Below are 26907 nucleotides of genomic sequence, written 5' to 3' on the forward strand. Positions count from 1 at the left end.
GGCGGGAACATCTCGACTTGAGCATGGCGTGATCTTCAGTTTGCAAAATCAAGTTCCAAAGAACGGATGCCGTTCGCCCTTCATTCTCAAAGATAGGCAGTCAGTTTAAAGTACGCAAGACATGGTTAGATTATTTCCTGTCAAGCAGGATTCCTGTCCAGATTCCGTTCCATCGGATTCAAGCGTTGCTGTATGCTTAGAAAAATTAAGCATCTGTTGCGCATGGCACAGGACGAGGGTAAGACTTGCCACTAACACCCTTCTCTAGACCCCGCACAGAGCGGAAGCTCTCTGCACTGGGTACGCCCTTTTGTTGCGCATGGCACCATACACTGACAGTCTGATACACACCAACATCCCTCACTAGTTACAATGCCGTCCATGTACCGGGCGAGCAAAGCAAACTACTACCCTAGTATTTACAGATAGCCAATTACAGTATATACAAAGGCCCCGAAGGCCCTTTTAGGATGCAGAACTTAGCAAGGAGAGAAAGGAAACATCCGATGGAATTCCGCTGTATACGACACGTGCTCTTTGAACTCAGGTGAACGGTAGCCTCCTACGTGCAGGGAAGGATGGCAGTGCGCCAGGCAGCTCAAAGAAAATCCCACACTGGTATTGACGACTGACCCTCATCGCCATTCTGATGATCAATTTGAGGGGTTGTCTCCACAAATTGCAATGCATGCATATCGCCAGTATATCCCTGAAGGAGTGTACAAATCATATAATTCATATTTCAGTAAATGTGGCAGTTAGGGTGCTAGGAGCAGATAACAAAATAGCAGATTTCCAGCATAATGTGCATTTATACTTTGGTCGCACACTGTTACTCTACAGTGGGCAAGAACTTCAAATGCGAAGGGGGGGGGGAATCCAACATAGAGTTCTCTACGAATGCCAGTAATTATACAAACATGGAACTCACTTGGGTTAGTTGACCATTCCCAGTAAATGGCTGCTGTTGCAAGGTAGAAGCTGAGGAAGCCTGCATGCAGCACTAGCCTGAGGATCTCGATGCTTTATCGACATATGATGAGAAATTTACATTACAGACAAGCACAGACCTGACCGAACTGATTCAAATTGTCATGAAGGTTCTGTGAGCTACCTAGCCCAAAGTTGTGGCCAAGTACATAATGTCCCTGCATGATAAAAGCATCAGCTAATGTAACATTTTTCCAGACTAACAAGGGAGGATAGTAACGATTGCCATTCTGCTTAAGAATTCACCTGCATTAATTGATCTGGGATGAACTGGTTTGAATCATTACTTGGTTCTGATTGGAAACTTCCTGGTGCAATATTCAGCTCTCCTCTTGTTGGTCCATCATCTGTTGCATCAGGTTGCCCTTTGTTGATGACAATAAGCGAAAATATTAGTGTTCAGATTTACATGCAGAATGTCAAAGATAAAAATCCTTAAAAGGAATCTATATATACACACACCTTTTCTTGCTTTCTTTCGCTTATTGGTTTCCAAATCATTTCTACGGCGAGCGACTTCACACTTCTTTCCAGTAGAACCTATACCTTCAAGGCCACTACTAAGTAGATAGTCATTCTGGGCCATGTGAGTTAATTGGTCTGTAAGGGAGTGGCCAGATGACTTGTCAGACAGTGTAGACAACAAAGTTCCTTCAACTTCTACAAGAAGGTTATCTGACTGGCTTGCCATTAGTGCAAATGTCTCTTCATTCTCTGCAGCCTTAGCAGCAATCTTGTAGAACAGACGGCAAAGAGCTGCATAACGTCCTGGAATGGAAGATTTTGTGTTACTATCAAAATTAAACCCACCAGTTTCATCCATGGTCACCAACTTTGCATCTTTCCTCCACCTCTTCAGAAAGTACTGTGGGGGAATCTCTTTAACATTCCTCAGCTCATATACTTTTAATATATGGCAGCATAACAGCCCAGAATTTTCAAACTTTTTGCATGTACATACAACTGAAGCATCTGATGAGTCAAATCGCACAAGATGATCCTTAGTTTTGTTCTTGATAGTAATCATATATTCAGAAAGAGAGCCAAATTCCCCACAACCATAAGCCATGCAGTCCATACTTAGTTCACATTCCTTTCTAAATAATTCGAATATTGTTGGGGTATACAAATTGACAGCCTGCCATAGCAATGGCAGAGGTGTTCTCAGTACCCCTTGATTGGCTTGGTAATCAGCTTGAATCTCTTCTTGCCTTCTCTTCTCTGCTGAACTTTCAAAAAGATTCAAAAAAAGGGATAGATCTGTATCGTAACCCAAGTACTGTTTAAGCTTAGTGCCAACATTTTCTTCTTGTAGCAAGCTTTTAATCTCCCCAGAGAATATTTGTCGATTGTATGGCATGGCCCAGTTTTCCCGATCTTCATAAAGCCTAATTAACCATTCATTCTCTCTAAGGTTGTATTTTTCCATTATCATGTTCCATGTGTCAACGAACTCTTGTTCATCCTCAATATTAAAAACACAGTGTCTAAAATCATATGTGAATTCTTCAGAAGCACTAAACACATGTTCCAAGGACTTAACAGTGCTCTGGTATATTTGCCACACACAGGAACGGTGAACAGTACCAGGCCAAGTAAGACCCAGGGCTTCCTTCAAAGCTGAAGATCCATCAGTCAAAATTGTCTTTGGGTGTTTCCCACACATGGCATTCTTAAAGGTCTCAAGAAGCCACTTGAAAGACTCAACAGATTCATCGTATAAAAATGCCGCACCAAATATGATCATTTGCCGATGATGGTTCATACCTAGAAACAAAGCTAAAGGCCTGCTGCAATCATTTGCTTTGTGGATCATGTCTAAGCAGACTACATCACAGAAGTAGTGATAGTCCATGATTGACCTTGCATCAGCCCAGAAGACATTAGCCGCTTTGTCATTTTCATCCACCTGAATGGCATAGTAAAACGATGGATTATCACTCTTCATTCTTCGAAAATAATCCATCAGAGTTCTGAGATCCCCTGGTTTCATATCTTTTGTAGATTTGGACCGGAGATAATTCTTATACCCTGGAGGGATGTTACTAGCATTTTGGCTTCCAGGTCGAACTTTGCTCAACACTCTTTGCGATTTCAGCATCTCAATATCAAATGGTGCAGCAAGCTGGTGATTATGATCCTCCACAAATTCTGTTACACGATATTTACCACTAGGTGTCACCTTAATTGCTACCCGTGCAGGGCAACCCACCCTTGTCTCTGAGCGAGGTCCCTTGGTGTCATTCTTTGAGCGAAATCCCTCCCTAGAACAGACATAGACCCTTGACCTATTGGAATTTTTAGCAGTTTTCTCCCACCATCCTTTTCGAACACTAAATCCCATATTTCCTGCATAACTAACATAATACTCATATGCTTTTTCTTCACTCTCAAAGACCATACCAACTATGGGTACTCCTCCAGCATTTGAGACGACTTCTGGTGGCAATTCTGGCTCTTCTTCTGCCTTTTCTTCTGGCTTATCTGCAGTCTGGGGAAATAAAAAGCTCTTACACAACAGAAGTTTGGATAACTAAGTATATATAAACTCATCTTTCGAACACAATGTTGAAGTATATCATTAACATCATGTCTTCAGCACTAATCTCCACTTCTGATAGCTAACATTAGTCTCCACTTCAGCATTGGTACTTATCTACTAGACTACTACCTCATTTATGCAGTCAATATAGCTTGCACACTGAAGTAAACGAGCCAAAACATCAACATTTCTAACAGTAGAGCTGCTTTGTTAATAAAAAATTCTCTCTATTGATGGCATGGCAAAATTCACATAAAACTGGGTTAACTGTTTTTTTTATATTTCATATAAACTTTAGCCTATTTGTAATGTGCAACACCAAGTGGTTCCACCTGGGCGTCATCCTTGCCGAGGAACTTCCCTCCAGCACCCCTCCGCCGCCGGACTGCCAGAGCCTGCCTCGATGGAACCTGCAAGCAGCAGCAAAGAAACCTGTCAGCTTTAGCACGCTCTGCAATCCAATCTCCCCACTAAACTAAGTTCTCATCAAACAAATCGCACCTTACTGGCCGCGCGGTTGACGACCTGGCGGCCGCTCCGCTTCTGCATGTAGCGGAGGATGATATCCCGGCGCTCCTCGTGCGTGTAGCGGGAGACGCGGATGCCCAGCTCCCGGAGCAGCCGAGACGGATGGGACGAGGACGGCCCCGCCTTGGACCCATCAGTTTCGTCGGCGGCGGCATCCGTTTCCTTGTCGCCGGCCTTGGGCTGGTTCTTGGGAGCCGAACGGCGCTTCCTGGAACTGGAGAGGTCCAGGTAGGTGCGCACGATGTGGGAGATGCGGGATGTTGGGTGGCGACGCTGGGCTGGTCCTTGTGATGGGGCTGGGACTGGTTCGCCGCCGCCGGCGGGGTCGCCGGAGGTGGATGGGGTGGCCATGGTGGTGGGATCGGGAAGATGAAGCCTGAAGGATGAGCGGAGGGATGTGTGCATGACATGTGGGCCCATGAAATCAGTCCTTAAGGGGTATTACGTAGGACCCACCTGTCAGCGAGAGTGTTCGTGTCAAAACTTCTATCTTCTCTATTTTTGCATTTCATTTTTCTTCCTTGTATATCACAATTCATTCACAGCCCTGGAAGAAAAAGCTCTAGTACATTACAAAGTTCACAAGTAACACTCATCATGTTCGCTTGATCGCATCAGCAGTGTTTTTCTCCCACAACAAAACAACATCAGTCGGCTTATAAGCTACAGAAACGATAAAGCGAAAATGGTGACTACCAATGTAAGGCAGCCCATGGATACGGTGAAAAATCCAGTTCAATAAAATGTCCTGTGATATAACCCAACAAAAAATCAATCACATAGGAGTAGTTCATCGAATATCTCAGTACAGAACGAATGTTTCCGTGATCATATCCATTCCGCATACACTTGGCAGTTAGAACAACTGCAAAGAACAGTTCAAAAAAAAAAAGAACAACTGCAAAGAAGAGTTTTATACAGGGAAGGCACCTGAGGGGTCAAGAGATTTGCATCCGAATTTACAGCTGGAAGACTTGAATGTCAGGGTAGGAGTGAATGTATGCTAAATCAAACGGGCCAAATTTCTGGTAGCCATGAGATTTTTGCTTTTAAGTCACAGCTCCAAATTATTGAGAATGGACACCTCGAATTAAGGTGGCCTATATACAGACCTCTACAATGTGATCTTGAGAACCTATGAAAGGGCATCGTTTATTCCAACAGATTCTTCTCTGGAAACAAATGGCGTGAAGCAGATATGATTAGCTGACCAAAATATTAGATTCCTTAACCGTAAGAGACATAGGAATTGACGAACCTGCTTGATTTAGAGAAAAAAATACTGCTTCTGACAAATTCTCATGATTGGTTGCGATTAAGCATATTCTGGAAAGAAATGTACAAGTCTTTGTGTTCTGTTCCAAAAATCTCTTCTGCTTTTGACAGGGTGTCCTGCAGATATTAGTTAGTTAAGTAAAAAACATCACATGACATGTTTTCCAAGTTTCTGTCGTAATGAAAACAATGGTAGATTATGATACCTCTCGTGATTGTTTCTGAGCATTGAACTCCTTGATATTGGCCAAAAATGCTCCAAATTGCTCATAAGAAAGTCCTGTCCTGGGAGTTGTAGGCACAAACATTAAGAGAGAAGCAAACTAACCATTGCGGCAAAAGGTAACCAGAATAACAACTAACCGTGCTTGTCGGAAGAATTCCTTCCCATCTATACGTGGCCGCCCTGGAAACAGAAAAGAGTTAGTGTATGCATCTTTAGTAAGCTCCAATATATGTCACATTCACTGTCTTGAACCTGTGAACGAATGACGTTGAGAGGTAGGTGCTGAATACTGATGACTTGATGATCCTTGCCATGATGAAAATGTCAATTGGCCCTCGGATCGAGTTTTTGTAGGAGAAGTCGGACCAGATAAGAACTTGGGAGAGGGTGGGCCAGTTGAATAAGCTCGGGGAGAACCACTAGAGGACGAAATCATAGGTGTTGAGCCAGGAGTTAATTTTGGAGGCATATATGATGTGATTGAGAACTTGTATCCTGGAAAAGTGTAAATTCTTTCAATGTAAGTGGCTGGGCTCAAAATATGTTAATACGTTGATCTAGTTTAGCTGACTTTTCAGTAGCGAGAGTGAATTACCTCCACCATGGATGGATTCAGTCATTGTGGATCTGCTGGAGGTATCTGAAGAAGTGTTACTGCTTGAAACTTCATCTATAGTCATAGAAAACAAAATGAAAGCATGTATCAGGCTATGGTTACGGCTATCGTTTAACAGAAAATGCTGTCAAAACTGTAAGGATGTTGAATGACACCTTTCCAAGACGAGACTCGAGCTGTCAAATTATCTTCTCTGTTGTGATCTTGACTGGTTTCAGACAGTTGCTGTGAAAATATGCCTTGCTCACATAAAAGTCCCGCAGAAGAGAAGGCTTGAAAGGTAACAATAAATTTTGACTAAGAGTGAAAAAACGATTTGATCAATACAACTCACCAATAGATTATCTTCACTCAACGATTTCATCAATTGTTTCTTAAATGCCTCCAACTGCACAGAACGAACAATCTCTGGTAATTTGGGTAACTAGCGAAGTGTGTTTCTCATGTAGAATAGAAGTACAGTTTGACAAACTTCATGCTGGTTAGAATTCCTTGCCAGGCTCATACACATGACATCATACAAGGAAATGGCAAATACACGGACAAGTAATGTTCCAGTCAAAAACTTCACAGCCAATTATTATAGTTTTTGCAACACTATGCGTGAAACTGCAAAGTAAAGTAACTGACAGTAAAGCAGTAACCGAACCTGCCCTTATTTCTATGCTATTTATCTATTGAATCAGTTTCCACATTCTGGCTTGACAATCTGATATCCATAACATTGTGTTCAAAATTATTTATTACCGGAGGGCTTCTCTAAAACATCATCAATTTAATCTGCTACAATCTCAACGTCTGCAATGAAAATATCTATTTTCCAACTATACGAAATCCTTAACTAAGACTGAAAGATATAAAAACACCTGCAGTGTCACAATTATGTACCCAGCCGAAGTTGAACCATCTGACTAAAGTAAAAAAATAAATAAAAAAAACCTACTGTGTTCTTCAAATCAAAGGCTGTAGTTCTTCCATCACAGTAAGTCAGTAATCATAAAACATAAGACATACTCTGCACTGCGATGACGACTACACTATAAACAAGGCTAGACACACGGGTATCATCCAAATTCATAGCAATCAAGTGTTTGTCCTATCTTTACCAAGTGTCCAGAATCATGGACTCATGGTCACGAAAAGCACATCTCTGACATACACAAGCAAACAACACTAAAAGAGGAGTGTCTGGTCAAAGTCACCAACAATTCCACTAATAACTGAACATTCTAAACACACCTCTAATCAAAATTTGCAGGCTTCACACAACAATCCATGCCAAAGCCAAAACTTGTAACCAGAATTGAGAGAATTCGCACTACAGATGGGCCTAGAAAGCTAGTACCTTTGCCAAATTCCTGGCCAGCCTTTTGGTCGTCGCGGCGAGCGAGTCCCTTTCCTTGGCCAGCTTCGCCTGCGCACCAAAGGATCAGAGCCAAAGAAGCCCAATTACAAACCACAATTCTACGGGAAGAATTCCGGCAAAGGGAAAGGGAAGGGCGGGGACGGGGGGAGCTTACGTTCTCGTCGAGAGCGGCGGCCAGGCGCGCGTCGGAGTCGGCCAGGCAAGCGCGGAGTTCGGCCTCGGCGCGGTCGCGGTCGGCGAGGTCACGGCGGAGGCGCGCGGCGTCGGCCTCGAGGCGGGAGACGCGGGAGGCGATGGCCATGGAGGTGATCTTGCGCGCTACGTCCAGCTGCTCGTACGGGTCGGTGGGGATCACGGCCAGGATCTCGTCGGGAAGGTGGAAGTCCACGCCCGGCGCGGCCGCGGCCGCGGCCGCCGACGCCGATGCCTCGTGCCTCGCCATCGCCGCCGCCGCCGCCGCCGGGGGACGATGGGCGGGTGCCGGGGTGGGTCACTTCTTGGTGGCGCTGGCGGTGGTCGCCGGCGCCGGGGAAGAACAGGGGTGGAAATTAAAGTTTTTTTTTGTTTTGGAAATTTTTCTTTACGGATACGGACGCGTACATGTGGTTTGCGAGACTGACTCGAACAATGACGAACCAAATATAACACCTATTACTTAATTTGGGTCCAGCACTGAAAAAAGATCACCATCCAAAAGTTAGCCTTCTCCAACGGAACGCCTCGCCGACCCCTCAACTCTCGAGCACCCTGCCCCAGCGCCCCCAGCACCCCGCCTCCCTTTCTTCCTTGTCATTTCCCCACTCATTTTTTCTCCTTTTCTTCCTTTGGATTTTCTTTGTACATCCTTCTGTTCCTACCCTCCGTATCTTGATGAGTTGGTAGGAGCAGGATCAAGAATGGTTAGCATCTTTTTCTTTTTTTAAAAAAGATCAGGGCTGGCAGCAATACTACTATACTATTATGGAAAAGAAAGAAATACAAGCAAAGCAGTGCGGAGTACTACGCAAAGCTGTACTTTTTGTAATAATTTATAAAATACTTATTATAGCTACCAAATCCTCTTCTATTTTTTGTAGGCAACCCTTGAACTAAAAACCACATATTTGAGTACACAAATAAAATCTTATTTATTCTCCAACCAACGTACGTATCAACATGTTGATGTGAATATGTGATGCGCTTTGGTGACTAAGTAGTTTCGTATAACCTCGTATTTAGCATTTTCTTCAACCTCCAAATGTCTATAGAAAGGGGGAAAAAAAAAGACGTGGAAAGTTAGAGAAAGAGCAAGAATTGGCACTCCCATGGAGTGACGGCCCATCTTCTGCTGGGCCAGCCTAGCATCAATCGCTGTGAGGAGTGAATGGCACTCTCAAGGCGGGCCAGGCCCAATTCGCGTCGCGCAGCCGCGGCCGCACAGCAGAGTGCGCAGTGAGACAGTCGAGTTCGGAGGCTAGCAGTTTTAGCACCACCTCGCTGCTCTAGCTCAGTTTCAGTCTAGGGAGAAGCATAAAAGGAGGGCCAGGACAGCCTTTAGAAAGCAAACAGCTGCGCGTTGGACACAGAGCGAACTATTCTTTCGCCTTTTACTAAAGAATACCGTGTGTCCGCCGTAAATAGCAGCATACGCCAATTTTTGGAGGGGATTCTCCTTTTTTGGAGGGCTCCCGCAATTCAAATAAAATTTGTTTTCTAAGTATAAAAATAAAAGTTGTTAACATGAAATGTGTATTTTCAGAAGTTAAAATGTTAAAAATTAAATATAAAAAGGTTAAAAATTAAATATGAATAAAGTGAATTTAAAAATGTTAATAGTAGTTAAAATGTTAAAAATTAAATATAAAAAGGTTAAAAATTAAATATGAATAAAGTAAAATTTAAAAATGTTTAATAGTTGTCTTTTTTAAACAAATAATAAAATAAAATATAAGTTCTGTGCAGTAAGAATGTTTTGGAAAGATCTTTAATGGTACGAGTGTCAAAAGTTAACGTATGCTAATCCTGCAGGCTATGTTCGGTGAAGTTTGCAGTTCAAAACTGTACAGGTCCAGAGTTTTTGGAGTTCAATTGCTTTCCTTAAGCTATTATATAATATCCGTAAATAATATTTGTAGTGGTGCAATCTAGAGTTTTCTCTCTGCCCAATTTATTCAACGAGGCAAAAATTATAGTCAATAAAAGTCAGTACAATTTACTAAGTTCAATTATCACTTTATTCACCTTGACCTCTGTAATATGACCACTAATCTTTTGTATAATAATACAGTTGTAGGAGAGATTATCACCCTGTTTGTTTGGGCTTATTTGGCTTATAAGCCGTACTTTTTCAGCCAACAAACAGTATTTTCTCTCACACTAAATCAGCCAATGGTATTTTTAGTTATGGCTTATCATTAAAAAAAAAACGAACAGTACTTGAACTCTGGACTACTTTATGGTTGGTTCTTGCATCAGGAATAACTATACTGTGTGCTTGAGTGGCACAAACAGGACACAGAGCATACTCCATGTAAGTTGCTGTAAGCAGCTGTATTTAAAATGACGTTTACACATGCAGGCAGGACATTGTTTTGATGTTCCTCATCACAAGTTATTCTGAAATGTACTCTAAAAGATATGGGTATGATCGAAGATTGCAGGGAATTAATAAAGCCTTTTGCTGGATGGTATATAACTGCTAAATTATACATAGATTATCGCTGCGCAAGCATCTCAACTGATGGTATGGAACCGTGTCTATTCAGCTGGTGCATCTCTTCGTGGTCAAATTTGAGCATTCCATTTGGATCAAAATATCCCATTAGATTTAGTGCCATATCAGTAGCTTAGATCTCTTCATAGGATTGTGCTGGTGTACACTGGTCCAATCCAGTGTAGGCGCAGCAACGCCGCGCTCCTGTTTCTAGTTGACAGTAGAACCTTTGTACATGCATCTCCAATATTCCGAACGAACACTCAAACAGGCCATTTGATTTCATTCACAACTGACGATTTACGCTAGGGGGGGGGGGGGGGGGGGGGGGGGGGGGGCAGACATAAGCAAAGGGAACCAATGACACAAAACCAGAGGTGGTCTCAGTTGTTTTTGCCGTCTCTATTATCCCCTCCGGCTACCTCAGATTCCTGATCACTACAGGCTTCTGCTCCAACATCAGCCTGCAATGTTGATGCTGTCGAGATAGAACCCTGAAACAAAATGAAGCAATCAGAAGTCAAGGCATTTCAGCGACAAAATGAAGCAGTCCATTTTCTCAAAAGACAGAAGAACCCACGGAGATTTCCCGGCTAGTGTTCACATGGCCAAGTATCTGTGTCTTATATAAACAAAATAAATAAAATGGGGTTCAAGAAGATGAAGATTACCGTCGAACCGGAATGAGCAATAATGGCCCCCCTTCGCTTCCTCTCTTCCTTGGATCTCAGTGATTCCACCGGTGTGTACACCTGCAAGCCACCATGTCGTCGTCTAGTAAATTACCAAAATTGATAGCAAAATCAGCAGTCCGTCGCAGACACAGAACGCCACGGCTGGCGGACTTACCTCAGGCATCCCGATGAGGCGCATGAGCTCCGAGACGAGCCTTCGCTGATCCTCCGCGCGGCGCTCCCACTCCGCCGCCGCTCGCTCCATCGTCTCGTCGCGGCTCTCCATCTCCAGTTCCGTCCGCTCCCGCGCCGCGCGGAGCCGCGCACGCCGCTCCCGAGCCTTCTCGAGCTCCTCCGCCAGCGACACCTCTGCCACCCCCGCCGCAACAGACACGACGCACTGGGCCTTCACCGGCACCGGGAACAGCGGTGAAGGCAAAGCCGCCGGCCTCGTCCCCGCCTTTGGATGAGCTTTGGGCTTTGGCGCAGCAGCAGCCTTCCTGACCACCACCGTGGACGCCGCCACGTTGGTGTCCCGCGGTTGTAGCGGCCGCCGGACCGCGGCGCCGGCAGCTACGGCCAGGCCACCGCATTTCGCCTCCATCCCCATCAGCCTTAGGCTTCGAATGAATCTCAATTGGGAATGATTTGATTGATTGGTAAGGAAGGAAGGAGGCGTCGTTGATGACGATTTTATTTGTTGGGATTGGAATCTGGTGGGTTGCGGGATTCGAATTTGAACTAGCAAGGCAGGAGAGCGAGCGATGGGGGTGAAATAAACTGTCTAACGGCTAGTAACTTTGTCAGCGGAGTGTGGGGTGGTGTGTGTGTGGGGGGGGGGGGGGGGGGGGGGGGGGGGGACGGTTAGGCCCTCCACAATGTGCGCTTGAGTGATGCCCAAAAAGAAGAGAGAGAAGATTCTGAAGTCTCCGTTGCAGCGAGCGGATCCAACTACGAGCGATGCTACAAAAATGTAGAGCGGCGCAACTAGTTGCGCCGGTGCCGATTTGTGCCGTGGAGAGAGAGAGAGAACAGCGATAGAGAGGGGAGCGTGCAGCAGCTTTTAGCTGTAAAGTAGCATGCAACAGTCCTTTTAGGCACCACTAGCGATACCACCACACTGCAACTAGAAATTGGATCAGACATCACAGCAATGTGACTAGCTTCTACAGTTTCAAGCTCCCACTCACACTGTGGAAGGCCTTATTATGCGCCTTCGAACATGGTTTAGCCTTTTAGGCCCTCCACAGTGTGTTGCTAAAGTGCTGCCAGGAAAGAAGAGAGAAAAAGTAAGCATCGCTCCTACCACTGTGGGGGTGCTGCCAACTCTTGAGTGACGCCAGGAAAAGCTAGAGCGGCGAAAGTACTTGCGCCGGTTCCAACTTCTTTAAATATTATAAAGTTACTGTATAAGTAGTTGGCAGTTGAGCCTTCAAGAGGGCAATGGTCACATGACGATGAATATTTTATTGAAGTTGTGGGTTCCATGTATGAAGTGGCACCGGTTCTATCTTTTTTACGCACTACAGCTTTACTTGCCAGATGCTTAATTTGCTGTAGCTGGACCCACATTTTTCCTGGCCTCACTACCACATTGTGGACAGCCTTACGGGATAGGCAGGTCTCGCAGTCAAGCAATGCGGGTGCGTTGCTGCAGTGCCGGTGTTGGTGATGAGCGTCACCTGGCGGGTTGGGCCGCTTTCGGGTTCGAATTGAATTTGTTCCCAAAGGTAAACAAAAAGAAAAGAAAAAGAAAAGAAAAGAGTAGAGGAGCTCGTTTGATTTGGGGATGAAGTAGAACTGGAGTATACAGGACGGCGTGTTTTTAGTTTTTTAAACATGAAATGATTTCATGTCTTTGTTTAGTAGTGTCGGATGTATAAACTTTGACAATATAGATTTGCGTATTGTGCACAAGGAATCAGGAGGGTATGTTCAGTGGAGTTTGCAATTCAAAACTTTATTCTGATCGAGACTATGGTGTAAAATTTGCCGTACGCCTGTTGGCTGGCTTTTGGTCACCGCATATGTACACAAATTGGTATTCTGCCGCAGTGCAACAGTTGCGCTGACAAATGTGACAGAATACATGATTTGAAACTGATGAAAGTATTTTGCATAAAAACCACATGGCTTGTATAAAAAAAATAGGTTCATGTAACCGATTACATGAATGTGCAGGCTAGGACGTTTGGTACACAGGTTCGACCTTTCGACGTGATCATGAGACTGATCCTAAATTGCACTAGACTACTAGAGTGCTAGCTTTGGATCTTTGTACATTGTTGACTTTGCCATCATATCCATCCCCATTGCTTCAAAAAAACATACAATTGCTCTCCTTGAACTTGAGAGCCATTGTGAGACAGCTTTGGACAAATCATCGCTAAACTAGACGTATCTGGGAGGGCATTGCAATTTGGTTAAGCAAGCTGCAGCTGCGACCTTCCGCCTGCCAGGAGACTCAGTATACACTTGGTGGGACAACATGGATTGTACACCTTCGACGGCGAGACAAGGTCTTCGCTCAATCATCATTCTCGTTTGTTGAGAGGTGTGGAAGGAAAGAAATGCAATAATCTTCGAGCACAAGAAATCCGCGACAGCGCGGCTTCTCCACGCGGCTCTCCAAAAAAATCAAGGACGAGGCGAGTCTATGGGCAATGGCAAGAGCAAAACATGTTTCTAACTTATTTTTGCACACTTGATGTAAGCTGCTTTTGAGATGAGGGCTTTGGAGTTGTGGTTTCGTTTTGTACATTTCTATATATGGTTGTACAGTGCCTTTCTTGGCTCCGTCTTTTTAATATAATAGGCAGCTCTCCTGCCGGTTCCGTTTCAAAAAAAAAAACCTGCACCACAAAACAGAGTAAATATATGTACTGTGACTTAAATTTGTATGACTGAGAACTCAAATGGGAACTATCTGAGCTTATTTCTGATTCAAGCAAATATCAACCAATATATAGCTGTTCATTCCAGATAACTCAACTAAAGATGAACAAGTGACACCCTGGTCAGTGGGGATCCTGTTAGACTATACACAGACCACGCTCTGAATCTATTGCCAACCCTGTTCACTTTACAGACCGCACACCAACAGTTCTGACTTTAAACTTGTACTGTGGCAGCTCATCTTCTTCTTCATCGTCGTCATCTTCGCTTGAATCGTCTTCAACTTTGTCCCATTTTGAGTAATCAAGGCCTGAGTGGCCCTTTGGTTTTGGGATGGCCTCCCATCCCTGGGGTTTTGAAGGCAGAGCGGATGGAACCTCAGCCTTTTGAGATTCAGTTGTAGGTTTTCTATAGAGAATCGGTCCAGTTGAAGGTTTGTTCTTGACAGCCAGTTCAGTTGCAGGTTCATCAGGCTTAGCGATAGAAGTCTGAGTCTTCTGACCTTTTGGAGGAAGTTCTTCCTTTTCTTCTTCAAGACAAAGAGACTCCTCTTCACACTCAGGAATTGGGGCTAGTGACTTCAAAACAGTACAACAGATGGGCAATAAAATAGGTCAGTTAAGTACACAAGGCACAATTAGGTGAGGATGTCAGGGAGGTGAACCAAAGTGAATTAACGAAGGGAGCGAAAACTAAAATCATACTAGCTGTGTCTTCAATCGTGCCTGCAGGTTCTGGTATACTTCATACGACGGATTTATCTCGATGAGCCTGTTGACATCAAATAGAGCTGACTGATAATCTTTCAGAGTAACGAGAGTCTGTGCACGTAACATCAGAGCTCCGGCATGCTCCGTATCCAACTCAAGGACAGATGTACACTCTTGTGCTGCCTGTACCAGATATCACAAATGGAGAATTTAGTGTTAGAAGCAAAAATGATAATATAGAAAAGGGAACAATAAGTGATGCCATGATGCCTGCAGTACCAGATGATTCCAGAGGAATGCAGACTGCTATTTTCAGGGTCAATATAAATAATAACTATGGCCCCTTACTAGCTTTCATAGTCGATCATCCATTAATCATTTGGCCGTCCCTCAAATTTCAGGTGCCCAAATCAAGGGAATCATTTGAGTAGGGCCATTCATAAATTTTAGGTGCCCAAATCAAGGGAATCATTTGAGTAGGGCCATTCATAAATTTCAGGTATCCAAGTCTCTCTCTCTTTTTTTTTCCTCCAGATATCGTGCCTAGCATGTTTTCTAGTACTTTTGCTATTTTTGGTAAGGCAACAGCAAACAAAACATAAGCGCTGCATCCTCTCAAGTCGATTCCAATCAATCTAATGGACTCAGTTGCGTCTTAGAACACAAATTTTACCAGCAACTGAGATAAATGCGGAGAGATCACCATAATAAGCAAAAGCTAGACTGAACATTAGAGGAGCTTGGACATAACAAATTAACAGTATCACTACCTGCACACAAATGCCTAGTGTCACAAGTCCCCCTTAAAGAATGGAACCCATCCACAATCCAAATTGAGCATTGATATTGTTCCTTAAAGAATGGAATCCATCCACAGTCCAAATTGAGCATTCCAATTGTTGTACGACGACCAGAAAACACAATCTATCTATGAGACCAAAATCGCAGGAGCCCTGAACCCAGCAGCAAACAGGACATGGACACCTGTATGGCTGAAAAAAATCGATCCTTTGTACCAAAACTGACACTTGGGACGCCCCAAAGGGACGCCCCTCCCCCGCAGCCACCACCGAGGCGAAGTCAAATCGAAAGCAATAACGCAATCCGCCAAGGAAAGCAACCCAAACCCAGAGCAGAGGGAGCCAGGAGCAGGACCTTGTGGAAGTCGTGGAGCTTGAGGTAGCAGGCGGCGCGGTTGCTGTGGAGCGCGATGCGCTGCGCGGGGCCCCGCGCCGCCGCCAGCGCGGCGGAGTAGAGCTCCAGCGCCTCCCGGTGGCGGCCGCCCCGGTAGAGCCCGTGCGCCCTCTCCACCGCCTCCGCGCCCGCGGCAGCCCCCGCCATCGCCCGCGCGAAGAATCCGGGGACGAATGAATCGGAGATGGAATTTGGAATCCGGGGGGAGGAGTGAGATGAGACGATGACGGAGCGGAGGGCCGGAGGGGAGATTTTGAATGGGGGTGGTCGGGTGGATGCCTCTGGACAGTTGCGGGTTGTTGGGTTTTGCTGCCCGCGACCGCGCGAGGAACACGGCTCCAGGCTACCTGTACCAATTGACGGATTTGCCCCCTTCTTTTCGTTAAACCTCGAACCTTCCGAGCTTCTGGTCTCCTGGATGCCTTCCCATGCACAGGAGAAATGTGTGTACAGATGTTTTGCATGTTTACTCTACTACTAGTATTTATTTTCACCGACAAGAAAAGTAACTTTGATTCACAAAAAGGTGTTTTTTATATAATTAAGGAGTGTGCACAGTGCACTATTTAAATCATGCGCGTATTTTCTAGTGGTACGAACATATCTACTCAGGTTTGAGTCTTACATCTGACATGGATACGATCGTGTGCTTCTAAATTTATTGTATGAAGAAGTAGTGTTATCTATCTATAGATGACGTGGTCGTTGATAATAGAGAAAAGCCCCTATTTAGCATCCGAAGATGACATAGTCTTTTACTTAACATCCAAAGATAAACCTTTTCCAATATTACATCAATAGCATCATTGTTATATTTGGCATCTAACACCATCAACTGCGAGCGAAAAAAGCAATTTTAGCCTTGTTTCATTGTTTCATGTGTAGCCACATTAGGCCTGGTTTGGATGCATGTGTATCCACCGCAATCCCATGTGTTAGAGTGGAATGGAATGGAATTTAGTTTAATTACACTCAATCCACTTCAGCACAAGTGGATTGAGATGAATACATGCGCATCCAAACAAGACCTTAATATGTTATAATATATTTTATTGCACCAATTTTTTATACAGTCCTATTTTTTCAGATTAAACATTTTTTTACCAATATGATTTTTTGGCCCATGAATATTTTTTTAACATTAGCCAATTTTTTGCATAGATTATTTATGGCGGTGCAATTTTATGCAGCTTGATGTACGTTTGGTACTTTGAAACAAATGATCATTGTCCATATAATTGTACTGCCATAAATGATTTGCGCAAAACAAAGTTGTACTGCCAAAAAAATATTCATGGTCTAAAAAAAATACTATAAAAAATGTTCAATGTAAGAAAAGAGAAAGTTTATCTTTTGACACTAAATAATTAACCATACCATATTCCGATACTAAACAAGGAATTTTCTCTGGATAATAAGACATTATGGGTTATTTCATTGGTGTTAAGATCCGATGATCTAATCTCAATGTTTTTCATCATAAAAATAGAGTATAAGCACGTGTGTTTATAGGTGTGAAGTGAACGTACCTAAACGTTACTGTGTTAAGTAACTTCTGTTTTGAGATAGAAGAGTGCATATTGTGGGTCTGTTGAGCTGCCATTGCTGCACCTGCTGCTGCAAGCTGTGGCTGCAATTTGATCTCTGATGTTGTTGTAGCAGCAAGCTGCAGCGAACACCCCCCTAGTCCCGTAGTCTGTCGGTTGTCACGGATGGACGGAAATGCTAGCTGTCGTTGAGCGCGGTTGATCCTACCGTTTGTTGTTAGCTAACGGTCCTCAGCATGCTTAGCTGCTAACACTGATCGTGGTCTCCCCGTCACGAACCACCTGATCGATTAGCCCATGTGACTTTATTATTTTTTTAAAAAAAGAAGAAGTAAAAATCAATGACCTTAACAATCAAAAGGGGTGGGAATGCATGCACCACGTTGCACAGCTAATCAACCTGTTCGTTTCAGCCGGGGCTTATCAGCCATGGTACAATGTTTTTTTTTCACAACAAACCAGCACCGGTCGAGCTTATCAGCCCAGAAATCAACCAGGGAATAGGCTAAATATATATACCGTCATGGCGTGATTCACACACTTGAATATATCTCTCTGATATCAGAGGAGGGGGCGAGACATGCGGTGAGGAAGAGGAACAAAACAGAAAGAGAAAGGCGTACGTGTGATGGAGCCGTGTGCCGGAACCGGAAAGGTCAGCCGGACACGGTACGCCCATTCTCAGCAGGGAATACGACGATGACATACATACTAAGCACCTGCACCAGCCACGTGATGCATGCCGAATTCAACAGGTACATCACGTATCCCTTGGAACCTTCGTCGGGGGCCTACACTCTCCATTGCTGGTAGACGTGTCACGCGGCTACCAGCAAGCAAGGCGAGGCAAGCCTGGCGCCGGCCCCATTCTTGACGGGGGCGAGGACGAACCACCGCCACGGAAAGGAACGCTTGCCATCCATCGTACGCGACGCGACGTCCTAAAACCTCCTGCCATTTCAGAGTGCGTGTGCCTTCCAAAACAAATCTGCTGCCTCCACAAAAGCAAATTCCTCCGAAGATCATCCATGCATGTACATTAGCTGTAACTGTATGCCACATGCATGCTCCGCCAGGGGGCCAGGCCTTCACGTTTTTGCGGCTAGCTGTCACCTGCCCTCATCGATGATGGAGGTGAAGAGCGGCGACGGGACCACGGGCGTCAGGTCCCCGGGCTCCGGGCTCGCCTGGACGCCGCCGCCGGACGACGACGACTGCGGCTGCGTCGACGACGACCCCACCTGGCTGCTCGTGAAGCTGCCGCTGACGTCGGCCACCTTCACCTGCCACTCCGTGATGTAGCTAGGCTTCGCCACGTCCTCGGTCGTGTCGGCGTCCCCGGTGAGCATGGCCACCACCCTCGACATGGACGGCCGCTTGTGGGGCGAGCCCTGCGTGCAGTGGAGCGCCACGCGGATCACCCGCAGCACCTCGTACCCGTCGTACTCCGTCAGCTTCGGGTCCACGAACTCCAGCGGCCGCCCGTTCTCGTACAGTTCCCACACCTGAAACGTAGTACGATTTAACGATTTATTTAGGACGATGCTGCGTTGCAGTACAGTCTCTCCACATTCTCTGATATCAAGAATTTCTAGTGACAAACGGGAGTTCAGCTTATGGTATAATCAAATTTCACTCTGATGATCTTACCCTTTCAAATATATAGGTCCTGTCTTCCTCCATCGTATTCTGATAGTTTGATTCACCAGCAACAATCTCCAACGCGACCACGCCAAACGCAAACACATCAACCTTCTCGGTCATATGCCCTCTCATGGCGTACTCAGGTGCGAGATAACCACTAGATGATACAGCCAAAGACAACCAAGAATTAACCAACTGCCATTAGCTCCATCACATTTGCTAATAATAATACACCATGCATTATACCCAAAGGCGAGATGAAAAATATACTTACAACGTGCCGGCAACTTTTGTGCTGACGTGAGTCTTTTTGTCATCGTAGAGCTTGGCAAGGCCAAAATCAGAGATCTTAGGGTTAAGATCGGCATCGATCAACACATTACTGGCCTTTATGTCCCTGTGCACAATGCGGACGGTCGACTCCTCGTGGAGATAAGCTATACCTCTTGCTATGCCCAAACATATCTCAAATCGTGTTGGCCAGTCTAGATTCAAGCTTCCCTTTCCTGAATATGAAAGTTTAAACATATTGAATTTCTGCATTAGAGATGCACTCTTTGTCATACGAGAATGGGTGAAGTCATACCAAACAACGCATGATCGAGGCTTCCGTTCTCCAGGTACTCATAGACCAACAGTGGTGTCTTGCTCTCAAGGCAGCAGCCATACAACCTCACGAGGTTACGGTGCTGCACTTGAGAGATGGTTTCTATTTCTGCAGCAAACTGCATCTTTCCCTGATTAGAGGATTGGGAGAGCTGCTTCACTGCCACCACTCTTCCATCACTCAACTTACCCTGCAAGAAAGTTGCACTTATATGCAAGGTATTCCATAACTCAGTGCAAGGTTTTGCTTCACTTGAAAAGCATCAGTGTATGGTAAATGTCATAGCGTGACTTTTCTGTCTCTATCCAGATCATCAGGAAGCAACATTTAAGCCTTCATAAGTTCACACATTGAACACAAATCCAGTTCTATATATATACTAGATAACTAGAAAGACAAACCTTGTAAACTGATCCATATCCTCCTTCACCAAGTAGATTACTAGAAGAAAAGTTTTCTGTAGCTGACCTGAGCTCACTGTAACTGAAGACATTTGGCCTTCCAACTATTGTATACAATTCTGCAAGGTTCGAAATAGCTTGTTAGCTACTTTCTGTTTGCAGACAATCACACACTGTGATATTAGTATATCAAGTACCTTCTAGCTCTATCAATAGCTTTCTCCTTTTCTGACACCATAAGAAGATTCCGGCCAGTGCGATCAATGCAAAAACTGAAACACCAACTACAACTCCAACAATCACACCAGTTTTACGGCTGCTCTTGCTGTCTGCAGAACTACGCACTGTAGGGATGAAATCTGAAGAAGAGTTCAGTTAGTTGAGCATTGAAAACCTTATATAAAACAAAATTGAGACGTAATACACAATATTTACAATAGTTACAATTCCACAAAGTAATAAAGAGGATAATGTGCAATTTCAGCTCTTATGGTGTTCTATGTTCTGCTTTTGGTTTGAAATGGCATAAATTCAACTCAATCTAGGCCCTCAACCGCCAACTTATAGTTATATATGCAGGTACAGCTGTACAACATCATAAACATACCAACAACAACAACAACAACAACAACAAAGCCTTTAAGTCCCAAACAACATCATAAACATACCGTGCCGAAAAATTTCCATGTACTAATTCTTCTATTAAAGATAACAGTTTTTTCATCCAAATTTAAAATTTCACATCATGTATACCACACTGACGAGTCTATTTTTTGTGACTACACTAGTATGCATTGATTGATACTTCAAAATGTCATTTGGGCAGTATAACTGCAATTTAGAACGAGTTTAAGTTCAGGTGAGTACTTGGAGTTGCACTCAGGGCTGATATTGCAGGACCATAGTATCCCTTATAAGGAATGCAACAAGTGCCCTTGCCAGCCCAGAAGAGATGAATCTCAAGGAAGTTTTTGGTTACTGGAACAACATACTGCTTCTTAACAGCAGTAAAAGATTTCCCTCCTGCTGCCTTTCTAATGTCAAAGTTCTGCTCCTTGCGCTCTCCCTAAACAAGCATGAAGTATCAAGCACAAAAGTCTATATCTAGAACAAATCATATGATTCAAAAGCATCAGATGCGGCCAGATACAAGTTTGTAGCTACCTGGACATAGATATCGAAAATCCTCCTCCCTCTGCTTCTCCAAGACTGCATGTCTGGAAAGTCAACCTCTGCAAATTGAAGTGTGACTGTGTAATTTCCATTCTCAAGTCCAATGCCATAGTATCTCAGAGATGATGGTGACATCCTTGCTGTTTGGAACAGTGCAGAGTCTAGGGTGTTCTCGAACTGGCGTGAACTGTAGATGATGTAACTTCCATTGGGTGCATCTGCATCCAAGAATAGTCCCACGCTGCTAACACCCCATGTAGGTGCACCCGCAACGTAGTATGATGCGGCTCTAAGGTTGGCATTGTCAGCCTGATAGATGGAATTATCTGAACCTGATATTGCTCTACTACCACCAGAGTCCGCCGCAAGGGAGGCAGCTGCATCCAATTTATCAGAATAGTGTTTATGCAATTGCAGATCCAATATTACAAAATAGATACATGCTCGAAATTCCAAAGGGTTGAAGCATTACACTTTGGAGAACCGAGGAAACAGGGAGTGCTACGCTGAAGACAGTCCAATCCCCATGGCAAAACACTGCAGATGAAATGTTTTACTATTTTAAGTTCTGATTACAAGCTAAGGCGGGAACTTATTTTTATGCTAGCCTTGAGGACGAACTGGTGCTCACCTGTTATTGGAGCTATCCATCACAAAGTCGTTTGCCACCAAATTCCTTAGTACACAGTAGAACATATAGGGATAATTAGCTATTACTGTTGTATTCAATCAGGCAGGCTTTGTGTGCAATAACTAAGGAGTATATTTTCATGAGAGAAGTTTCAGAACACAAACATACAATTGCAAATTTTTCTCAGTAGCCCAAGAAGGAAAGTTTCCTGAGATATGGTTGTATGAAAAATCTCTGTGAAAAGGCGGAGAAAAAGGTAACTATTAGATCAATAACATATTTCATTGAGCACAATGCCAAAACAAAGAGCATGTGAACATACAGATTGGTCAGTAAGGGACTTTTTGTGGCAGGCAGACTTCCTGAAAGGCTATTATTCCCTAGAAATCTGATTCAAGTAGAATATTTGCACATATCAGCAGAAGGTTAACAAGAAAGAAAAAAAGATGTCCATTCAAACAAATTATGAAAACTGCAGCAAGTAAAACTTACAAATAACTAAGAGACAGAAGATTCAAAATTGATTGAGGAATTTGTCCTGTGATATTGTTGAAACTCAGGTCCCTGTGAGAAATAAGAAAAATAGCATTAGACAACAAAAGGAAAAACATCATCTCAAAGTTGAGCTATAACATAGATTTGTCACTTGATTGTGACTTTCTGACAAGGGAACCATGCTTACAATAAGTATAAATTTACAAATTTGGAATAGTCTACTGATGCTAGTGTATCAGATATCTTCGTATTCCTCAGCACTCTGCAAGATGGAACCTTGAATAATTAAATGTTTAAGCTATTAAACTGAAAAAAATATGGAGGTCACATGTCGTACAGTTCACCCAAAGATGTCATGTTGCCAATGAATGCCAGTGGAGAGCTTCCATTCACTATATCGCCTATTCTTCTGTTACATTGAAACGATCAATGCCATGGTTATTATCTTTGCAACGATAATAATCCTACAATCACAGAAACTACTAGGGACTCACAATTTTTTTAAGTTGACAAGATTAGAAAGACTTGAGGGAATGGGGCCTTGAAAAGAATTCCCTTGGAGCCTCCTGTAAGTACATAGATATTTAATTAGAGAAGTAATATGTATGCTGGTTCCTCATGACAAATTAATTGTGCTATCAAATAACAGATGATGTAGGTAAATATGCAAAAAGCTTGCACTTCTCCAGAAAAATGAATGACTTTCCTTACTATTGATATCGAGAAAACAATTTCAAAAATATTGAAACCTTAGTGGTTTTCAGATATAAATCTTACAGTTGGGTCAAGTTAGTCAAACTCCCGAGATAATCAGGAATCTGCCCACTGAAATTATTGTCTGATGCCCACCTGTATACCGACAAGGATGGGTAAGATTATTAGCTTCTACCTCCGAAGGAAGAGCAAATTCACGAGGTGCTATCTTATTTTACTAAATTACAAGATTGACAGGTTCTTCAGTTGGGACAATGTCGATGGTAGAGGACCACTGAAGTCGTTACTATCAATGTATCTACAACACAAAGATGGATAGCATTTTTCAGTTATGTCATGCATAGAGCTACCAGTTTAGATAGTGAAGAAAGCATAGATGGTTATGTAAAACACATGTAAAGAGACCAAATAGACAACTCACATCTGTCGAAGTTTTGTCAGTTTCCCCAGCTCGTCAGGAAGTGTGCCGTTAAAATTATTTGAGCCCAATGCCCTGAAAGAATTAATTAATTAAACTAAGTTAGATCCAAAGAAATGTTCAAACGGAAGTACTGTTAAGTACTTTTTGACAATCGAAAATTCGAATGCTGCTAAATGTTTGATTGGGATGAATGCACATTCTTTTCCTCCAGATTCTCACTTCCACAATATTACATTAACTTTTTGAGAAAACGATATTATAAGATTATACTAAATATATGGCCATAGTATATGCAAAACTTCAAGCCCTTGGCATACAGCCTTGTGACTTTCATGCAATTGAAAAGCAAGTATAACCGGGACAACAGATGCATGACAGTAACTGAACATTAACATTGTCAGAGAATACCCATTTTTAAGACTACCCAGGATAATAACATGATTGGAGGATCTTACAGTGATAAGAGGTTGGTAAGATTTCCAAGCTCCTTTGGGACAGGTCCAGATAGTGCATTGATTCCCACAGTCCTTGTCATTTTCAAGGAAAATAAAGTAAGACTGATTGAACGCAGGACCTGCAGTGCTGTTTTGAGTTCAGAGTATTACATTGATTCCAGAGCAGTTAGCTCTCCTATGAATGCTGGTAGTGGCCCATAGAAGTAATTTTTCCTGAAGTCCCTGAAATGTTAAGAGTTAAGCAGCGTGATTGATTCTGAACTCAACACGAATTTGAAAAAACTTTATGCGCGCTGCAGGTTTCGAGCCACCTTAAGCTTGAATTTTGGTATTTAATGCCTAATGCCTAAGGCAAAAGCGAACTTAACCAAACAAACATTATGAGTACAACAATACCCCAATTCTGAAAAGAGAGACATAAATGCGTAGCCATGGACACTGACCAAGGCACAAATCAGCAGGAAAAGAAATTGGCCAGTGTGATTGCGGCCGCTGAAGAGAAGCATAGGGGACACAAGTACACTGTACACGACGATGAGTTATACCACTATCCTAGGTTAGAATGAGCTTGGAACTGCAGGGAGCCAGGGACAGTGATTCCTTCATTTAAAAAATAAAATAAAATTTGCGGGGGCATCACAGTAGACTACCGAGCTTGAAGTCGGAACACGAGCGGAGCACTCCTCGTTTCTCCAGGAAGGCAAGTGACACCCGGCCGTTTGCGCCGTCGAAGAGCACTGATATGCGCCCCGCGACGGCGGCGGCGGCCGGCGACCCCTCCGCCATTACGGGGGGCTGGGCTGGACACACACTGTGGAGCGGTAACGGCAGAGACTGGGGAAAGTTGTTTGCAACTTGCTAATGGGCTTGGCCCAACAAGATATTTTTTTTGAAACATTTGGCCCAACAAGACTTCACTACAGGCGACAGCCGACAGCTACCCCGGCCCTGAGAAAACAAAGCTCTCTATACCGCAGAAAATTTGTCGGACTTTAACATGAAAAATCTCATGAACAAAGTTTGGCATTTCTATAGAAATAATCTCATGGCAAAAAAGGGACATTAGCAGTTGGCAAAAGAGCTACTCTATATAACTGGAGAGAGAAAAAGAGTACACGGCTCAGAGACGAGTTTTAGGCAGGACAGGACATACAGCTTAACGAGGTGAGTGAGGTTCCGCAGCTCCTCTGGTATGGGGCCAAACCGCGTCCAGCGTGTTTATCTTCCTGCATCACCACCATTGGAGGGGAAAGAGTTTTATGAGCATGTCCTTGTTCTGGAGAGAGAGAGATAGAGCAAGGGAGCAAGCATGCACAGTCGCAAGCAGCGCAGAAGTGGCAGCAGCTCTGACGGACACGGACTCACAGCCTGGTGACATGGCAGAGCGTGTTGTTGCGGTCGGAGCAGTCGCACTTGATGGCCGGGTTGAACGCCGGGTTGTCGTCGATGGACGTGTCGTCCGTCGCCGCGCCGCTGCAGGGGTTCCCGCTGATGTTCCAGGACGGCGGCGCGCTCAGCCCCAGCTTGCTCAGGATCGCGTTCACCGCCGCCGCTGTCCAGAGCCAAGAAGAACAACCTATCAGTTACAGAGCACAGCTCTGTCGAGTGAGATACATGCATACATACATACCTTCAACCGGATCAGTCTGGGGCGCCTGCTGAGCCTGCGCAGCCGCCATCCAAGAACTCGGAAGCAGCAGCAGCAAGAACAGCAGCACAGGGGAGAGGGAGACACAGCCATGGAGGAGACGGCAAGCCGCTCAGCCTGGGCTTCCTCATCTCTGCCTGCCTAGCTGCCCAGGAGCTTGCCCGGCCCCTCTCTGCCTGCTCACCTCTGCTGCTCCCTTCCGGATTTCTCTGAAACAAGTGGTGGATCGAATCGAACGGATCAGAGGAAATGGACAAAAGTGTCACAGGAGCAGCTATATATGGAATCGTGCAATGATGACGCAGAGAGTAGGACATAGCGTTAGCCAATTTGCCTATATGAAATTGGCGCCACCACTGTGCTAGACTACTAGTAAATCGCAAAGCCGGCAGCTGCTACTCTGGCAAGCTGGAGAAAGTCAGGGTACCTGATCAAGCTTATTAGGTGGTGATTGCTGAATTAGCTGGTCATGGACTCATGGTGGGTGGCGTGGTTTCACATTGGGACTCATCATTGGATTGAACAGCTCAATTTTGATTTTTAAAGGACCCAAGTTGATTGAAGGGACCTGATGTAAGGTGACAAGACACAGGTCCAATGAAATCCAGTGGTATAGTAGACTCCTGCAGTTCTGTGCTTATAAAATGTACTACTCCGTATATCAGTATATGCCGCTAGTCTTCAGTTTTTATATTTCCCAAGTTCCTGTCCTCTCTGGTTAAGTGAATTCTTGCAACGTGAGGTGCTTGTTGAATTCCAAATATACAATTTGGCAATACGTCTGTCTGCAAATGGCGACAATTTTGTTTTTCTAATAATCATACTGGTACGTACTAGCTTGGTGAAAATGATGACGGTCAGAGTCGTTACATGCATGATGCTCAAGTGTGGGAGTTTTTGGTTCTTGTGCTTGGTTCCTTTCAGCCGTACTGCTCAAGTGTGTCAACTTGGATTTCAACCTCAACGTCGTCATCTGCCGTTAATCAGTTTTAATTTCGTTGCGAATTTGCCGTTGATCAGCTTAGAGAAAGAAGAAACTAAACGCGGTTTGCCACAAATATCAACACAAAAAGATTATGCCACATCACTGGGGGATTATGCGTATTACTCAACTATGTACCTTTCCAGAGATCCAGCAGGCTAGTAGTGCAAAAAAAATACAAGTGGATTTGATATAGTTTATTGTAACTTGACACCAATCTGACCAATTTATATGAAGTATACGCAGAGATAAAAAAAAAATTGATTAGGGCCTTGTTTAGTTTCCTTCAAAATTTCAAGTTTTTTCACTCTCTCTTCATCACATCAATTTTTAGCCACTTGCATGGAGTATTAAATATAGGTAAAAAAAATAACTAATTACACAGTTTAGTTGGAAATCACGAGATGAATCTTTTGAGCCTAGTTGATCCACGATTGGACAATATTTGTCAAATAAGACGAAAGTGGTACTATTCATCAGG

General features: G+C 44.0%; 3 protein-coding genes, 1 non-coding gene and 2 pseudogenes across 6 annotated transcripts; 1 reads left to right on the forward strand and 5 right to left on the reverse strand.

The window, feature by feature from the left end:
• Window positions 1-172: 172 nt before the first annotated feature.
• On the reverse strand, window positions 173-4596 carry LOC136491429 (protein FAR1-RELATED SEQUENCE 5-like; annotated as a pseudogene).
• A 228-nt stretch (window positions 4597-4824) lies between these two features.
• On the reverse strand, window positions 4825-8265 carry LOC136491430 (uncharacterized protein At4g15545-like). 3 transcript variants are annotated; one of them, XM_066487714.1, is made up of 10 exons: window positions 7698-8261; window positions 7523-7591; window positions 6512-6565; window positions 6333-6402; window positions 6156-6231; window positions 5814-6034; window positions 5699-5741; window positions 5542-5620; window positions 5319-5452; window positions 4825-5232 (listed from the first exon to the last, which is right to left on the reverse strand). In XM_066487714.1, the coding sequence occupies exons 1-9, from the start codon at window positions 7983-7985 to the stop codon at window positions 5360-5362; spliced, it is 993 nt and encodes a 330-aa protein (XP_066343811.1). In that variant the 5' UTR covers window positions 7986-8261; the 3' UTR covers window positions 4825-5232; window positions 5319-5359. The 3 variants fall into 3 exon arrangements, 2 of the variants coding, with proteins under 2 accessions (XP_066343811.1, XP_066343810.1); XM_066487713.1 differs by having other exon boundaries at window positions 4826-5232; window positions 5814-6056; window positions 6157-6231; window positions 7698-8260; XR_010768034.1 differs by lacking the exon at window positions 4825-5232 and having other exon boundaries at window positions 5392-5452; window positions 5542-5615; window positions 5814-6056; window positions 6157-6231; window positions 7698-8265.
• An 824-nt stretch (window positions 8266-9089) lies between these two features.
• Window positions 9090-9208, forward strand: LOC136494987 (U5 spliceosomal RNA). Its single transcript, XR_010768777.1, has one exon. It is a non-coding gene; the product is annotated as a U5 spliceosomal RNA (small nuclear RNA).
• A 1378-nt stretch (window positions 9209-10586) lies between these two features.
• Window positions 10587-11666, reverse strand: LOC136490626 (uncharacterized). The gene is made up of 3 exons (XM_066486835.1): window positions 11085-11666; window positions 10907-10987; window positions 10587-10729 (listed from the first exon to the last, which is right to left on the reverse strand). The coding sequence occupies exons 1-3, from the start codon at window positions 11517-11519 to the stop codon at window positions 10619-10621; spliced, it is 627 nt and encodes a 208-aa protein (XP_066342932.1). The 5' UTR covers window positions 11520-11666; the 3' UTR covers window positions 10587-10618.
• A 2157-nt stretch (window positions 11667-13823) lies between these two features.
• LOC136493669 (uncharacterized) lies at window positions 13824-16004 on the reverse strand. Its single transcript, XM_066489770.1, has 3 exons — window positions 15670-16004; window positions 14509-14697; window positions 13824-14382 (listed from the first exon to the last, which is right to left on the reverse strand). The coding sequence occupies exons 1-3, from the start codon at window positions 15853-15855 to the stop codon at window positions 13987-13989; spliced, it is 771 nt and encodes a 256-aa protein (XP_066345867.1). The 5' UTR covers window positions 15856-16004; the 3' UTR covers window positions 13824-13986.
• A 2240-nt stretch (window positions 16005-18244) lies between these two features.
• Window positions 18245-25575, reverse strand: LOC136491432 (probable LRR receptor-like serine/threonine-protein kinase At1g56130; annotated as a pseudogene).
• Window positions 25576-26907: the final 1332 nt, after the last annotated feature.

This window comes from Miscanthus floridulus, chromosome 11 (assembly GCF_019320115.1).
Source record: "Miscanthus floridulus cultivar M001 chromosome 11, ASM1932011v1, whole genome shotgun sequence".
In the NCBI taxonomy this organism is placed as follows: domain Eukaryota; kingdom Viridiplantae; phylum Streptophyta; class Magnoliopsida; order Poales; family Poaceae; genus Miscanthus; species Miscanthus floridulus.